This window comes from Callorhinus ursinus, unplaced genomic scaffold (genome assembly GCF_003265705.2).
Source record: "Callorhinus ursinus isolate GAN/ISIS: 27379988/994484 unplaced genomic scaffold, GSC_fseal_2.0 scaffold32, whole genome shotgun sequence".
In the NCBI taxonomy this organism is placed as follows: Eukaryota; Metazoa; Chordata; class Mammalia; order Carnivora; family Otariidae; genus Callorhinus; species Callorhinus ursinus.
In genome coordinates, this window is record NW_027397094.1 from 15336617 (window position 1) to 15353811 (window position 17195).

The window sequence follows — 17195 nt, forward strand, 5'->3', positions numbered from 1 at the left end:
CCCCTAGTTCCATCTATGTCATTGCAATGGCAAGATTTCGTGTTTTTTTGATGGCTGCATAATATTCCATTGTATATAATACATATACCACATCTTCTTTATCCATTCATCTGTCGATGGACAGCTTGGCTCTTTCCATAGTTTGGCTATTGTGGACATTGCTGCTATAAACATTGGGGTGCATGTACCCCTTCGGATCACTACATTTGTATCTTCGGGGTAAATACCCAGTAGTGCAATTGCTGGGTCATAGGGTAGCTCTATTTTTTAATTTTTTGAGGAACCTCCATACTGTTTTCCAGAGTGACTGCACCAGCTTGCATTCCCACCAACAGTGTAGGAGGGTTCCCTTCTACGTGATTACAGATCGGCATTTTGAGATTGTAAGCGTGAATTGTCTTCAGGCTGACCCTTGAACTTTGTAGGACTGTTGGGTTCAAAGTCGAAATGCCCCATGATGCTGTTTATTTTATGCTCAGTCCTTTTTTGTTTGTGATTTAGGCTTTTGTCAGTAATACTCATGTCTTCAGTTATAATGCCTCTCAGATTAAAGATGCTAAGTGTGATGCATATATTTGGGGGGGGCAGGGAGCTGGCACTGAGGTTAAGAAGGGTTATGTAATTCACCCAAGGTTCAACAGCTGATAAGTTAGCATAGCCCAGATTCAGAAACCAGTAATCAGACTTATTAGAATTGTAGGTATTTAAAAAAAAAAGTAGGTATTTAAGAGTACCTGAGTTTGGGACTGCTAGTTCAGTGTGACGAATTGGAGACGCATGTTACCTCTCCCTCTTCCAAAACACTACTAAAAATGATAGTGAAGGAAGAACAAAGGGCATAAAGCCACAAAGGAAGAAAGAGAACTAGAGAAAATCAGTGGAAGGCTAGATACGCCAAAGCAGACGGAAGAGCCAGACCGGTTTTGCAGATGGGAAAACGCCCCCCCCCCCCAGCATTGGGGTGGTGGCTGTGTGTGGCAGGGACAGGCCAACAGGAAGCCAGTCCATTCACTGCAGAACCAGGTACCTTGGAAGAAGAGCTGGGGGCAGGGTTGAGAGCAGGGGACCAGTTGAATATGTTTAAAAATCTAGGTTTTCTCTCCTCTCCCTTGTAGTCCATATACTACTCATTCCCACCCGGGGGAAAACTTAAGATTTATTCTGGAGAAGTTGAACATCTGCACAGCTAAGGGCAGGACTAGGGCACTTCACTAGAGAGTAGGGGTTATGTGAAAGTCAACACAGTGAGATGCCCAGCCCTGTGCCCTTATTTGGGCTCAATGCCTCCAGACAGGAGAATGGGAGAACCTTCCCTGGAGCCATGGATGGGCTCAAGAGCAAAAGACCTCCCTATACTGGTAGCTGGGTTTCCCCCAATAGAGCAGTTGGGTCCCCGCCTGATCAGTGCAATACAAAGTGGACTGTAAAGCAAGATGGGTCACTATGATGAACAGAGGTATTTCATAATGATAAAAGGGTCCGTTCCAAGCACCAAAATCAGAGCTTCAGAATATGTAAAGGAAAAAGAAGAAAAAAAAAACTGGTCAAACTAAAAGGAGAAATAATCAAATCTCCCATCTGAATTCTTTCTATACTTAGAAACATACAAATAGAAATGGAAAAATTTTGAAAGATACTATTTACATTATCCTAAAACATCAAGGACCTTGGACTAAATCCAAAGAAAGATGTGAAGGAAGGACAGAGCACTACAAAACATCACCAAAACCAAGTACAACCCTTAATAGGGGGAGGGGACACGTTGTGGTTGTGGGTTAGAATACTCAGTAGGTAAAAGAATTCGAAGAAGCGTTTTGTGGGAACAGAATTAAGAGTGAGGAAGGAAGGAGCAGAGCAAGAAGGAGAGCAGCTTTTTAAGACTGTGTGCATATGAATATGTTAAAATAGGGGAGACGGGCTTTGTGACATTTGCTTTTACTGCGTATGTGGCATTTTTCTTCTGGATCGTTGGTTCTTAGTGGATATTAGCGGTGTTTCCATGGTACTTCATGTTTAGTCCTGTCACAGAACTTAGAATGTGTAACTCTCGTCTGTTTCCAGTAGTGTTGGCCCCACAGGACTAAAACTCTATGAAGCAGGCGCTGTGTCTTGCTCAAGGTCGATACGTATCCCTCATATTTATCAGTGCCTGGCACATCGCTGAGACCTAGCCCATGCTCGCTATTAGAGTGAATTCAAATGAATGAAGTGTGCTTGGTAGCTGAATACTGGCCCCCAGAGATACCCAGGCCCTAATCCCCGGAACCTGTTTACGTTACCTTATATGACAAAAGCAGCTTTCCAGATGTGATAAAGTGAAGGATTTTGAGACAGGGAGTCCATGCTGGATTCTCTGGGTGGAACCTGAACGCCATCCCAAGTGTCCAAGTAAGACGTAGGGAGGAGGAGATCTGACAGAGAAGAATGCATTGTGGCCACTGAAGCAGGATCTGGGGCTGGATTTGAAGATAGAAGAAGCGGCCCTGTGAGCCAAGGAATTCAAGGAATACAGCTCTAGAAGCTGAAAGAGGCAAGGAAACAGATTCTTCCCTAGAGCTTCCTGAGGGAATGCAACCCAGACACCATCTTGACTGTGGCCCACTGAAGCGGATTTTGGACTTCTGACCTCCAGAGCTGTGAGACCATAAATGAGTGTTGTTTCGAGTCCCCAAGCTTGTGGCAATTTATAGCAGTACTAGGACACTAACACACGTGAATTCTAACAGATGCATTGGTTCTCAGTTTTGTAAATATTTCAAGAAACCATATCGCCCCTCCCATGGGGGCAGAACCTGCTACATTTCTGGTCCCAAGATCTTTCACACTGCCTTCTCTGCACACCAGCATAAAATGAGCTGCCTCCTTGTTTTTATTTTGATGGTCCTGGCTGAGGTTCAGTAAGACCATTATTTTTGAGCAGCACCAGGGGAGCCTACTTGAGTTCCTTAATTCAAGTACAGTTCCATTAAGCACTTATAATTTATTAGGCCCTATCAAATCAGGCCTTGAGGATATAAAAGTTGAAGGACTCAGCCTCATCTGGAGGTGAGGCGAAGAGTTTCTGTGGAAGCGATGTTTGAGTTGAGTCTTAAAGGTTGCATTAGAACATCAAGCACAGAAAAGCAAAGGATGCACCAGGCCGAGGGGGCAAATGCATGAGTTAGGGGAGTTATGGGAGAGGGGAGTCTGTAGAGAGTTTGGGGTGATGTCACTGAGGAACTTCCAGGAGAAGATGGGTGGGTGGATGGAAGGACAGACAGACAAGACGAACGCTCAAACAGACAGAAAGACAGAGACAGAGTCAGAATGGACAGCCATGGGCTGATGGTGGAGCCTTGGGACACATCCAGGTTACAGGGAGAGGCCAGAGGGGCAGCCCCAAAGCAGATCCCGAAGGAGAGCCCTGGAGGTGGCTCACTCAGAAAGGACCCTCCCGGAAGCCAACGGTGCCCCACGCGGCAGACAGGCCTGCCAACCCAGAGCCAGAGTATGGGGTGGAGGTTGTATGAGAAAATGCCGGGAGAGAGCCAGTACTGGAGGAGCAGGTATTCTTCTCACCGAGGGGCAGCAGGGGTGGAGGGTTGGTCCACGGGACTGGGGGAGCATTCGTGACTCCTGTTTTGCCAGAGACCCATCCGCTTGCCAGGCCTACTGGCTCTTCTTCTCATTGACCTTTTCCTCCCTAGTTTTTAAAAATGAAGGTATACTTTACCTACAGTGAAGTTCACCCACCCAGAAAATTCCCGTGTGTTCCCCTGTGACCAGCCCCTTCCCTTGGTACCAGCCCCTGGCCGCCCCTGGTCTGTTGTGCCTGAAGCACCTGCTGATATGGGAGCAGCGCACACTGTAGGATTTTTTAGTTGTCAGGTGTTAGAATTAGTGATTCTGCCCGTAATCTGGACTCAATTTCACCACAAGAAAGAGTTTTGTTGGCTTGGTCCCTCTTTTTCTCCCTAAAATACTTTGAAGCTCACTGGATTCATGTCAGTAGCGTCCGTCAAATGCCTAATAATCAGTGTGAGCATTTTTGCAGGTAACTTGTCGAAATGGGTTCTAAAAAGGAAGCTTTTGCCTGATGATGACTGGTTGTACTTGAGTCACTTGCTGAATATTTTTCTTAACGCAACTGCCTTAGGAGAAAAGAGAGAAAGAGAAAGGTTCTTGTCAGGACAGACTGCAACTAAGAAAATTCTAAACTGACTTAAGTTTAAAGATGCATTTTCCACAGGATCTAGTGTAATGCCGTGGGTCTAATAGTCACCAATGCCAACTTTAATAAAATGATAATGTACCTGGTAGTCTGAAGTAGACAATTAACTTTTAATCTCTACTTTCATTGAATATTTTTTAAACTGTTGATTAAAATCCAAATAAGTGCTTCTGGGTCAGCTCTCCTCAACCCCCTACATTTTTTACAATGTGTGTTTGGTTTCACTGGAGTGGTTTTTGTCTGTTAACAGTTACCCTGGCTGTGAATTAGCATGTAATTTACCCAGGGGATGAGTTACCCATCAAAAACAAAGGCTTCTTTCCTATTGTGAAAGCCCAGGACTATAGTAACTCAATCACTCACCCACCAGCCCCTGAAATAGTGCACGTATGCTACTTGTAGCCTGGACTCTAAAGAGAAATAATGACAGTGTTAACCTCATTTGGTCGTAGGAGGTAAAGAAGTAAATGTGAAAGTAAAGTAGAAAAGAAGCAAATGCCTTTTCAAGCTCTAGCCAATAGTCATCACTGGCTTTGGGTAATGTTTGCCCTGGCTGATGGCAGGAGCTGTTCTCACCCTGATTTCTTCTTTCTGAATCACATTTCTTATTCCTTCCAAAATTAATGTGGCAGAAAATGTTAGCAGAGCCAAAAGACTTCAGAATACCTGCAGTTTTCTTCAAGCTTATAAATATCTGATTCATTTTATTTCTTTTTAACTAAAAATGAAGAGTGAGGGAAGATGGGCCCAAACCTTTAATGTGACAGTCAAAAGGGATGAGTCTGGTTCTGCATAGAGGATGAAAAAAAATTACTTTTATGAGTGTACACCTTGGGGACCTGACCTGGTAACAGTGCATTAAGAATTAAATGAACACCACCTGGGGGTTTGCATTTCCCACCTGCTCCGCATGGATTGTTGATATGATGGGGCTGCTAAAAATAGGTAAGCTGCATGACTAAACATTCAGGTAATTGATCCCCCTATTTCGTGTGTGTTCACACCACATCTGAGTGTTAAGTTTGCATCCTTTCAGAAGACGACAGTTAAAAAGTTTGGTTGCAGTAGAGCGTTTTGACTTCTTTCAGCAGACAGAGGAACTTTTGGTCCCACGATCCAGAAGCGATTGCTCACAAAGTAGTGAGCCTCCTGCCGTTGGCAGAGTTCAGGCTCGTATATTAGCTTCACGAATGGGAATTTGTCCTGGATTGTGACCCTGCCGCGAAACGGTGCCTGGCATGTATTGTTGAATGTGTGATGAGACTCAAGACCACCCCTCGGAGCAGTGTGCTCAGGGATTTCTGCACTAGATAGACGAGAGGACCTCCGAAATCTGTTCCTGCAGTGAGACCATATGGATTAGAACTCTGCAGGGCCAGTGATTTTATGTGAAAGTCGCGATTAGCTGAGAACAGAGTAAACCAAGTTATAGAATCAGTAGATATAGTTTGACCTCAGCAACTAATGACCTTTTATGTCTTTTCCATCTGTTGTAAAATTTCACATTTGATGGCCAGGTACTTTAGTGACATCGTAATGAAGGAGTGAGCTTTGCCACCGGACTGGGTGCCAAGATTACCTGGCTAGTCCAAGTGCCCACATTCGGTCAGAGAAGGTGACCTTCCCATCTGGAGGGGAGCCGTTTGGTAATGGTCTTTGAGGACCTAGATTCTTCTTCGGACACTTTCTGGGCATGGCGGCACACTCTTTCCGGGGACGCTCTTCCATGGTGGCAGAGGGCAGGCAGGGGTGGGAAGGCTTTTGGCGCTCATGAGCTAGGCCCGAGCAGAATGAGGAGAGGAAGTAACAGAAGATGAAATGTACGAGGACATCAGATTTGGAAACAAAACCCTTTGATAAAACACAGTTGGGGAATTGTGTACCCAGACCCATGCAGTATTTTTTTCAGAGATTGGACACACACGCCGATGGATACCTGTCCGGTCCTTTGTTCCTTTCTTTTGATGCCACCCCTGTCTCTTGTTACAGAGCACCAGAACTACTTTGGAATCGATGAAAACCTTGGCCCGGTGGCTGTCAGCATCCGGAGGGAGAAGGTGGAAGACGCCAAGGAGAAAGAGGGGTCCCAGTTCAATTACCGAGTGGCCTTCAGGACGAGTGAGGTAATGGCTGTCTTGTGTCCTTGCTGTCCTGGGCTGAAACCTCTGACATGGCTGCGCTAGATTGTTTCAGATGAGGTATAATGTTAGTGATTATAGTTAAGATCACTGAAAGAGCCTACAGTATTTTATTCCCAATAAAAATTTGAAACCTTGTCACATATTAAGGGGCAATGATTTTACTTTCCTGTTGCATGATAGAAAGGAGAAAAAGGTAAGAGCGCAAAGTTTGGGGGCTCAGAGAGGACATGTATGAACTGGACCATTCATGTCAGAATGGACAAACAGCTTTGAAATCTAGTGCAGGAAATCAGGTGGTCCACGATGGGGGAGTGTGGCGGGCTGTCTGTGCACACTGCATTATTCCGAGGCCCCAGCTTTAGTGCCTTGCTTGCCTTGCTTTGAGTAAAAAGTGAGATTGTTGTACGAACGGAACAATATGTATACATAGCCGAATAGGTAGGGATGCCGATTCCAAAGAAGGAGATCTGGCCTGCATTTCAGGTTTTATTCTCTTGACCTATTATAATTAGAGAGGGGGTGTATTCGGCAAGTATTCCAGCATGCATATTTTGGTTGGCTCCTTCCAGATCAGAGAGAGGAAAGGGAGCTCTTTGGTGGTCACCTGTGTATGCATGAACCTGTGTTCTGCTGCATGGCTTGCCAGATTCTCTAGTGATTTGGGCTCTACGCTGGACAGATAGGAGATAGAGCTCCTCTCTTGTAGTGACGTATGTTAAGTCACAGGCCTGTGCTGTCTGATCCAGTAGCCGTTAGCCACACGTGACTATCTAAAGTAATTAAATGAAATTCAAAATGCAGTTCCTCAGTCATGCTGGTCACATGGAGCCAGGGACTCCTGTATCAGCCAGGGCAGAGAGTGAGCATTCTCATCATTGCACAAGATTCTGCTGGCCAGTGATGTTCTAGAGCGTTCTGCACAAGGCAGACCTGGCCGCTACAACCATCACCCCGACTCTCTTGTCCGCTAACAGTTCTCTTCCCAGAGTCGGAATGGGGTAAGTCAGAGCTAGGTCCCTTGATTTGCAGTGCTGGGATTTCCTCTCTAAGGCAGGTGTCAGAATGGCGATCACGTGCGTCCCTCACACATTGGAGGGCATATCACGGTCATGAGGCAGAATTCCATAGCCAGGAATCTTCTGAGCCCTGAATCACCCTGCCCACGGGTGTCACCGGCTGTCCCCATTCAGCTTCAGGACTCACCAGGAAAGTGAAATAGAAGACAAGGAAGGAATGGAACAAAAGTTGGTGTGGACCACAGGGCAGTAGGAAAAGAGAAGGGAGGGGTGGGAGGAAGGTGTGGGGGGCCAGGCCCAGCCCCAGGATCTCTAGCTTCTCCTCAGCATCAGGCTCTGGTTGGCTCCAAGAGCTCCAGGAACATCATGCCCTGCCCGGCTGCCCTCATTCTCCAGGCCCACTTCCTGGATATTTCAGCCCCTCCGGGCTTACCCCTGAGCCCCGTGTACTTTTGTTGTTTGAGACTCTTCGAGTGTTGATGTTGCTTCCACCCCTGGGGGGCTGTAGTCGCTTTTGCCCTACTCAGAAAAGAGACTGACCTTCCTCCCTCTGGAAGGCAACTAAAACAAGGCTTTCAAGAAGTAACCGGGAGTAAACATGAGCTCTTCTGTGATGTTCTGCAATCTTCTGTTCTGTCCCTGTAGCTGACAACCCTGCGAGGGGCAATTCTAGAAGACGCCATACCCTCTACCACCAGGCATGGTACCGCACGGGGACTACCTCTCAAAGAAGTTCTGGAGTACGTCATTCCAGAGCTGAGCATTCAGTGCCTGAGACAGGCTTCGAACTCACCCAAGGTCTCGGAGCAGCTGCTCAAGCTGGATGAACAAGGGGTGTGTACAATGAGTGTGGCCCTGTTTGGGTGTGAGTGCGTGTCTGTGTTTCTAAATGTTTTGGATTTTTCCCATCCATCTTTCTTTTGAGATCCTTTATTTTTAATGCCTTGAAGCATTTTCTTCCTCTGGTTGTTCCTAAGAAGCATGATGGCTTTCTAGTGTAATACTCCCCCTGACTTGTATTGTTTTTAACAAGGTTTTGGTGCCTCCCAACTAGCAAGAGCACATCTGATTCGTGATTATTAGAGATCAGTGTTATTTTTTCTAGGGTTTAAACAACTCACATTGGGCCTTTCCCTGAACTCACATTTGTTCTTGTCCACTGTATGTGAGCATTGATGCTAACAGGTGGAAATGGACAGCGTGCACTGGGGAGACTGATGCTAAGAAGCCGTCCCTCGCCCCAGCGGGACAGTGAGACCAAAAGACCTCTGCAAGGCAGAATGTGGCAGGGGATCTTGAGGAAGTGTAAATGCAGTGAGTGCTTTGGGAAAAGAAGAAATAACATCTGCTGACACATCTGAAGGAGGCAGCATTGTAACTGGGACTTGGGTAGAATTCCAGGAGGGGGATGGGAGCAGTTGGCTGCTTTAGGAACTGTGACGAGTTTCTTTATAAGACAAGGGCACATCTTAGGAGGTTGTAGTTTAAAGAAAAAAAAAAAGGCATGTTGAAGCTAGAGCATATAGGACCTTGAAAGCTAGGCTAAGGAGTTTGCACCTGATTCAGGAGGCAGTAGGGAACCACTGAAGCTTTTTGGGAGGACGAGACATGATCAGAGCTATATTCTAGAAGGCTTATCCTGCTGCAAGGGAATGAGACAGGCTGGTGAAGATAAAGACTGATGATGGCCTGGAGTTCAATTAAGGACTGTTGACATCATCTAGGAGAGAAGTAATGATGATCGGGTTAGGGACGTGACCCAGCCGATGGAAAGAGGTCTTTTAAGCGTCAGATATGAGATAACTCATAGTGGGAAACTAAGAGATTGGCACCCCAGTGTATGTAACTTATTTCAAATGAGCGAATTTGCTTTTACATGCATGCTTTAAAACCCAAAAAGAAGATCATAGTGATGTATATTTCCAGAATTTTCTAAGGAAAATTCCGTTGCCTGTTTTAAAGAGAATAGGTATTTCCGGTTGACCCAGTAACACCAGTGTGGTAGTTTGATGGCATATTTGATATTCAGATGGCTGGAATTCTAAAAGTGATGAAATAGTAATTTGTCTAAGAAATTAACACTGCGTGATTAGCCAAAGGAAGTGGGCGCTGTAACGTTCAGAGTGAATAAGCCTGAGATCAGTCTGTCTCAAGAAGGAAGGCTGACATATTAAAAACAACAGCTAAACCAAACCAAAACTCTCCCCTAGAGCAGTTGACTTGTAAAACTGTATGACACCCAGGATAGTTGGACCACGACCGTGACTGGTAAAGTGTGTGGAATGTACGAGATGTCCGTGCGGCAGGTAAGGAAAACACGTTACCAGGGAGAGATAGGAAGGATGTGTTGGTGTTGGTCCAGATCCTCCAGGTGCAAGCAGGCTTGATGAGAAGAACAGCACTTATTTTCATATCTTATTGGCCTATTTATTTCTGGTCATGGGAGAATGTGCTCTGTCCCTTTAGGTTGCTAGCGTATGTGGTTCCCCTTTAAGACCTATCACTGTACTTGCTGTTGAGCATGGTGAATGAGGTATCTGGTCCCCTCAAGCTGCTTTAGAAAATCCCACAGATGGCCCCTCATCCACGGGCCTGAATCCCAAAGTCCTCAGGGCCCTGAGAGACATCACGGCAGTTACCATTGACCATCTCCTCACGAAACGAAGCAAGTACTTGGGTGGTCTGTTGAGCAGAACAGGTCCAGAAGCTATGCCAGGCAAATTTTTTTTTTTTTTTAAAGGAAGAGTTTAAGTGCTTTTAAATGAACACCTTTTTATAGTCTGATGTCAAGATTAGCGCTATGAAAATCGGGTTCTGCTTTTAAGCAAACCGATGCTTTAGCTGAATTTTGTGTGGTTTTTCTTTGGCAATTGTATTTGTTTGACTTTGGTATATTTTCCTAATGGTGTACAGTGTGGTCTTGTCACTTACCCATACCTCTTGATGGTGTCTGATTCCCATATTACATGAGGAAGAGATACTGTTTATTTTCATCCTGAAGAGAGAATGGATGGCTTTTTTTAACATCCTACTTTTTAAAGGATCCTTAAAAGTTGCCACTAACCAGGCGCCTGGGTGGCTCAGTCGTTAAGCGTCTGCCTTTGGCTCAGGTCATGGTCCCAGGGTCCTGGGATCAAGCCCCGCATCGGGCTCCCTGCTCCGCGGGGAGTCTGCTTCTCCCTCTCCCACTCCCCCTGCTTGTGTTCCTGCTCTCACTGTCTTCTCTCTGTCAAATAAATAAATAAAATCTTTAAAAAAAAAAAAGTTGCCACTAACCTTTGAGAGTGTTTGAGAGTTTATTCCAGGTAGTGCTCTTTGGATTCACCTTCTTAATAGTAAATCTGCCCAGGAATGGGATGAGCCAGTTTTCCGGTACTGTTCTTAGGGGGTTTTAATCTTGAAAAAATACGGAAAGGATATATTGTCGTGTGCTGCTTCCTTGGGGTCTGTAACTGCCCAGGTTCAGCCCAGTCACTTAATTAAGTGCATCTGCTGTCTTCAGGACATAGGTTTGTAGCGAGAACTTCATTCAGTAGATGTTCAGGTCATGTGCCCCGTTCTTTAAGTTCATGAAGATGTTTTGAGCAGAAAGACTCACCTCGATGGAGAATGACAAGGGAAGTAATTACTAAGTGAGACTCTGAAACTTCTGTTACTTTATCTACATAAATTCACCTCTCAACCTCTCAAATCCCATTTTTCCTATTTTAAAAGACTCTCTTAATTTATATGTCAGATGACTATATACAATTATATAGGTTGACGTAAAAAAGAAAAAATCAGATAAATTACGGCCACGCGCTCTTTGAGAATACCATGGCGTCTTCGGCAGAATGATTAATTTGTTCTCCAGTCAGCTTTCCTCTTGTCTCCCTCACCCTAGATGCATATGTTTCCTTGCACACCAGGCTTGCTTCTGGTGGAGTCACGGGGGTCTAAAGAGATGATCTAAATAAGTAAGACTGTGCTTGCCAGAAGCTGACCTAGTCCCGAGGAAGCACTAGAAAGAAGGGCTTCCGGACCCACTCCAGTTTATTTGCAAGGCGTTTCTGAGGCTTTGTTGTTTTTGTCACCTTCGTTTAAATGTAAATTTCCTTGTTAATGAGGACAAGGCTTCTGCCCTGGGGAATGGAGCAAGTCAATGGTCATCCTGTCCCAGGAAGCCAAGGAGACCCTCTTGTGCTGGGTCCTCTGTCTGTGCAGCCTGTCTGTGTGTTCAGCTCTCAGCACTGATGCGGTTTGCAGTTTCGACAAGCAGGTATTTCTGGTTTCTGACAGTACTGATGCCCGAGAGCCTTCCGAGCTCCCCTCCCACGACTGTGGGACTGGCTGTAGCTCAGAACAGTTAAATCAAGGTCAGGGGGAAGGGGGAGGGATTGGGGGCGGCCCCAGGTCTGGAGAAGCTTGGATACAAACCCTGTTCTGAGAGAATTGGGAATTTTAGTGCTTGGGTGCTGGGGTCTCCCCTTTGTTTTGTGCCCCAGTTAACTGCAGGGTGTGCTGCCAGCTTTGTGATGCAGCGCGGGAGGAGTGATGGTTGATATTACATTCCGGTTGCTTTCGTGGTGTTTGTAAGAGATTTAAGTCAGAGAAGTCTCTTCCCAGTGTTTCATTCTGTTACGGCTTTAGCGGAATGGCCACCATCATAGCAAGCAAATCCCAACTGCTTGTTCTAAGATCCTAGAGATAGTTCCATTTCGTGGCCTCCTCACAGCAAACGTGTGTGATACCCGTGCCAGGCTGTACGCGTGCTACAGGACATTTTCACTGTACCAGAGCTCTGATGGCTGTTATGAACACTTGGGGGCTTTGAAATCTGTTGGAGCCACATCCCCTAATTTTCATGGGCACAGGGGACTCTGGGAGGGAACGCAGATCCTGTTCACAGTCAGGGCCCAGACTCTGGCTGGTTTGTCTGATGGCTGGGAAGAAGGGTGTGAAGTGGACAGCACCGTAGCCAGCAGAGCAGGCCCGGGGGAGTCCAGTTCTCTCTGGGTGTTTGACCTTTGCCTGAATGAGAGTCCAGAAGACTCAGGAATCACATGGAGAAATTGTGCCGGTCTGGTGAGCACTCTGCTTGACGGGCATGAGGCCACACTAGCCCAAACCGTGGGGCCCCGTACAGCTTTGCTACGGGCCTCCTCCCGTGGCGGCGGATGTGAGAAGAGAAAGGGGTTTCCCCCTGGAGATGCCAGGGCGGACTGGGACAGGCTGCAGGAGCGGCCAGGGAGCGTTGGAGGACCCGGTGGCCCAAGACGAGGTGGCCAGATGGTGTTGACGTGTGGTACTGGCAGAGCAGTGCCTGTTGTGAGCAGCAGGTGGCGGAGCAGAGGACAAACGGGATTGAGCTCCAAGGATGCGGATGACAGCGTGGCAGTCCGTGGGTGCAGGGGAGGCAGCGGGTGCCAGGATCCACGGGCATTCGGGCCCGTGGGACCTTGGGGTTACACGTGCTAGCGCTGCTTAGCGCATCTCCGGTGGACTCTCATTAAGGCTAGGGCCCAATAACGGGAGAGAGTTGAAATCTTCTTCTAATGGCCAAACAGTCGCCAAGCTACCATGATATCTAGGATGGGAAGGCCTCGTTAGAGGTTGCGTATGGATCCCGACAGTCACTGAGATCGCTGACATCTGTGGTGATAATTGCTAGTCCTGTGTTTCCCGAGTGGCTCTAGCATCCTGAAATGTCTTCTGAGTCACTCAGGAACAGTAAGTGTTTATAATGAAGTAATAGAAGGCATTTTTATTACGCTTCATATTTTTTCTAGTTGATGGCCTATTTGCAGAAAATACAGTATCTCATTTTTTTGGAGAGTTGAATTGATCAGAAACATTTATTCCTCAGTCTCTGGATGAATGAAAATGTTTTCTCTACTTGACCCTCCTAAAGAACTAGCTCAATAAAATTCGTCATACTAGCTATTAAGTAGCTTGCGCACAGCATCTATCCCAACACTGAGAGCACGGATCATTGTCTTCACTGTGCGGTTGAGGGTCTTAGGCGCTGACAGGAGCCCAGGCCTGTGGGCTGTCCACCATGCCATGGGGGCCATCGCCATAGTTAGCTCATTCAGTCAGATCGTGAGCGGACCATGCTTTCTTTTATATCCTCCCCCAACCCCCCGCCCCCCGTAGCACTTAGTCTCAGTCACCTACATTCGGAATGTAGTGGTGGTTGACTCTCTGTTCAACTCTAAAGGTATCCCAGTGTGCAATGAGGTGCTTCCTACCATCTGCCTAGATCACCCCGGCAGGTGGCTTCCTACCTTTCTTGGATTGTATGTTGTCACTGGGTAATGTGTTTTTATCATTCTGCCACTCAAGGGACATGAATATCGTTTTGCCTTATTTTACTGGTAGTCAACTATGAATTTTGATTAAAGGCTCGATTTTATGGCTTGATAATGGAAGCTAACGGTGTTATGGGCAGATGCCTTTAGGAAATCGGTGATATCTGATAATCTTGTCGGGTTTTGAGGCTCAGATTGCTTGGTAGTAGATTGAATGCTCTGATTTCATGAGTGAGAAGTAGTTTCTCTTCGGATACAGTAAGAAAGCTGTGCAACTGGATCCGGTGTCTCTCCGGCCTTGGGAGGAAGCAGTCCTGTGGCTTCCAGCGTGATAAGAGATTAATTGTGAGTTAGAATTACAGCAGGAACTCTTCAGCGGTTCTTAAAATTCTTTATGGTCTGTTGTATATTTAGCAGATGGTTTCTTTGCAAGATTGTCAAAAATACAGAGATGAGGGCGCCTGGGTGGCTCAGTCGTTAAGCATCTGCCTTCGGCTCAGGTCATGGTCCCGGGGTCCTGGGATCGAGTCCCACATCGGGCTCCCTCCTTGGCGGAAAGCCTGCTTCTCCCTCTCCCACTCCCCCTGCTTGTGTTCCTGCTCTCGCTGTGTCTCTGTCGAATAAATAAATAAAATCTTAAAAAAAAATACAGAGATGACTGTAATTTTATAGTCCCAAGTTACTTTCATGGACACAAAACATTGTTCTATTTATATACATATATTACAGTTCCCACTGGGATTCCTTCCTTACCGGACCTTCATTTGATTTGTTTGTTCATTAACGGTTTTTCATGTTTTCATGAATGTTCAAAGAACAACAACAACAAAAGCGTCAGGAACCAGAGAGGAGAAAAAACTTGTAAGTTGGTGGCTTTGTTTTTCCTTCTGACTTGGAAGATGATGCTCCTTACTGCACGGAGGGTGTAAGATTAGGTACTTCCACGGTTGTATTTTTAAGCAGATACCTGAGGCTGTCTGCCCATCCTGGAAGCCCAGTCGATCCCACACGGCTATGGCCATCCATTCTCTTTCGTAGGGTTTCTGCCATTTCTCCAGCCGTATTTGGGGGTTTCTGAGTTTGTTAGATATCTGTAGTGTTTCGTGCAATGACAATTGCTTCCTCTTTTGCTTATTTGCTTATGGGAATTGTCCTGGCATGCTTACTGTTTTCATTTTACTGGAAGTTAGCTTGTCTGATACTCTTTGCCAAGTAATTCTCTTTCTCCCCCATTTCAGCTGAGCTTTCAGCACAAGATCGGGATCCTTTATTGCAAAGCAGGCCAGAGCACCGAGGAGGAGATGTATAACAATGAGACAGCGGGACCAGCTTTTGAAGAATTCCTTGATCTTCTGGGCCAGCGAGTCCGGCTGAAAGGATTTACCAAATACCGAGCTCAGCTAGACAATAAAAGTAAGCTTCCTATTTGTGTGTGCGCCCAAATTTAGTTCTCCTAAGGTAGGCACACTGCATAAATCTAAGTGAGCCATCATGTGCCCTCCCGTTCTTGACCCCGACAGCAGCCTAGCCAAGCTTATTTGGGATAGGGTTGAGATTTCCTCAGATGAGCAAAGGAAGCACATTTCTCAAGAGATTTGTGTTTCGCGGAAGCTCAAAAGGTCAATTCCTTTTCTGTAACACCAGCAGAGAGATTCCCCGGTGTTTCGTGAAGAATCTTCTAATATTTCCTTCTGTCTTTTAGCCTCACCTCTTCTCTCATACCCTTGTTCCGATATACCAAGGACAAGCGCTGCATTCTTTTCTAAAAGGCAAAATATTAGCACATTCGCTCACACCATGTTCTCTGGCTCATTCTGTTCATCTCTGGTTTCACGGTGTTAACTGGGGAATTGAAGCAGTGGTTAAAAGCTGATGCATCCTGTTTTCCAGTGACCTTACTCAGGTCCCCTTGAGCGGGGCACACACTAGCTCTAAGGTGCCAATTTAAAACACAGACTCAGCACCATCCCATGATGTGCAGATTTCTGTTGTACCTTCATCTGGAGAATCCCATTCCTTCTGGTCCTCATAAATTCTGAATATTTTATCTTTGTCTTTGTGCTGTTAGATTTCATGGCTCTCAGCATCTAAAATATTCCAGGCAGAGTAATTTTGTGCATTTTGGGAAATTCTCGTTATTATCAAGCAATTAACTGCTTACTCTTTTAATCAAAGGGGAGCAGATAGATACTACAGTTGGAGGAAGTGGGAAGGCACGTAGCCCACTCCTAGTAGGAGTGGTGAAGTGGGAACTTTTTCCCCATGGGAATGTCTGTGTGAGGCCGTCTGAGGTCCCGTGGCTCCATGCCCCCAGTGTCCTTCAACTTGGGACCCTCATCGATAACTTGCCTACATCAGGGTGGGGCCAGGTCTTTGTGTGCCTGTCAATCAGATCTGGTTTTTTCAATGTGTTTTTGGAAGTTACGTGTAGAACATAGCTTATCAAATCTGGAGACACTGTTACCTCATAGTTGGGCCCCTGTGTGTCCTACACACATGCCAAGGTTGGATGTTGACTATTACCTCAGATGCATATTGCTCTTGCCTCAGATCTGTAAAGATTAGGGAATAATTTGTGACACCAACTCTGAGTCTCCACATATGAGACCTTTTCTGATTTTTCTTCCTTTTTCTTGGCAAACTCCCCTGGAGTTATAGACCCCAGGCTGTGCACAGCCTCTCTTGGGTCTGCACGCAGAGGTGACAAAACTGGGGACTTCCATGATGGCCTATATCTCTTTTCTGATAGAAATATTTGCAGCAGACCCTTGAGCAAGTTGGTCAGTTCACCTTTTCAATTACCATACTGACATTTGAGATGAAAACTTTCAGAATATTTAATTTCAGAAATCCATCTTGTAGTACTATTTGGGATAGACAAATTATGATCGCATTTTTTAAAGTGTTTTCTCCCCACAGGGGCGCCTTGGTGACTCAGTTGGTTAAGTGTCTGCCTTCAGCTCAGGTCATGATCTCAGGGTCCTGGGATGGCGCCCCGCATCGGGCTCCTTGCTCATTGGGGAGTCTACTTCTCCATCTCCCTCTGCCGCTCCCTCTGCTTGTGTGCTGTCCATCTCCGTCTCAAATAAATAAATAAAATCTTTAGGAAAAAGTGTTTTCCCCCACAAAACGCATCTTTCTTCTTTCATCGCAATTTCCTGAAACTGAAAGCTATTGACTCGACTATTAGCTATCTCTATAAGGACTTCTCTCCCTGAATTCTAACCATCCAAATAGCAGGGTGTTATGATGAGAATTGTTGAATGTTCTGGGTTATTTCAGCCCCTGACCTTCATGTTGTTATTAACGAGTCAGTTCTTCAGGGAAGAAGACGATCATCATTCCCTTATGACCATGCTTGCTCACTTTCAAAGCCACGCTCTCTGTCTTCAGCCAAGACAGTTGAAATGGAATATTACTTTCCAAGAAGTCCTTCAAAAAATAACAAATATGTACTTAATATATAGTTAAAAGAGATAATTGCTTTGTTTGGGGACTGGTTAATATACAGCTTATTGGATGAATATCCTCTCTTACC

The 17195-nt window shown here is 45.9% G+C and overlaps 1 protein-coding gene across 7 annotated transcripts in view; it reads left to right on the plus strand.

Annotated features, from left to right (window-relative positions):
- SIPA1L2 (signal induced proliferation associated 1 like 2) overlaps positions 1-17195 on the plus strand; it is a 213519-nt gene that overhangs the window by 120117 nt on the left and 76207 nt on the right. For all 7 annotated transcript variants that reach the window (XM_073879047.1, XM_073879048.1, XM_073879046.1 and 4 more), the window contains 3 exons: positions 6200-6333; positions 8013-8201; positions 14896-15070. In XM_073879047.1, coding sequence (XP_073735148.1) covers positions 6200-6333; positions 8013-8201; positions 14896-15070 — 498 coding nt within the window. The remainder of the gene's footprint in view (positions 1-6199; positions 6334-8012; positions 8202-14895; positions 15071-17195) is intronic.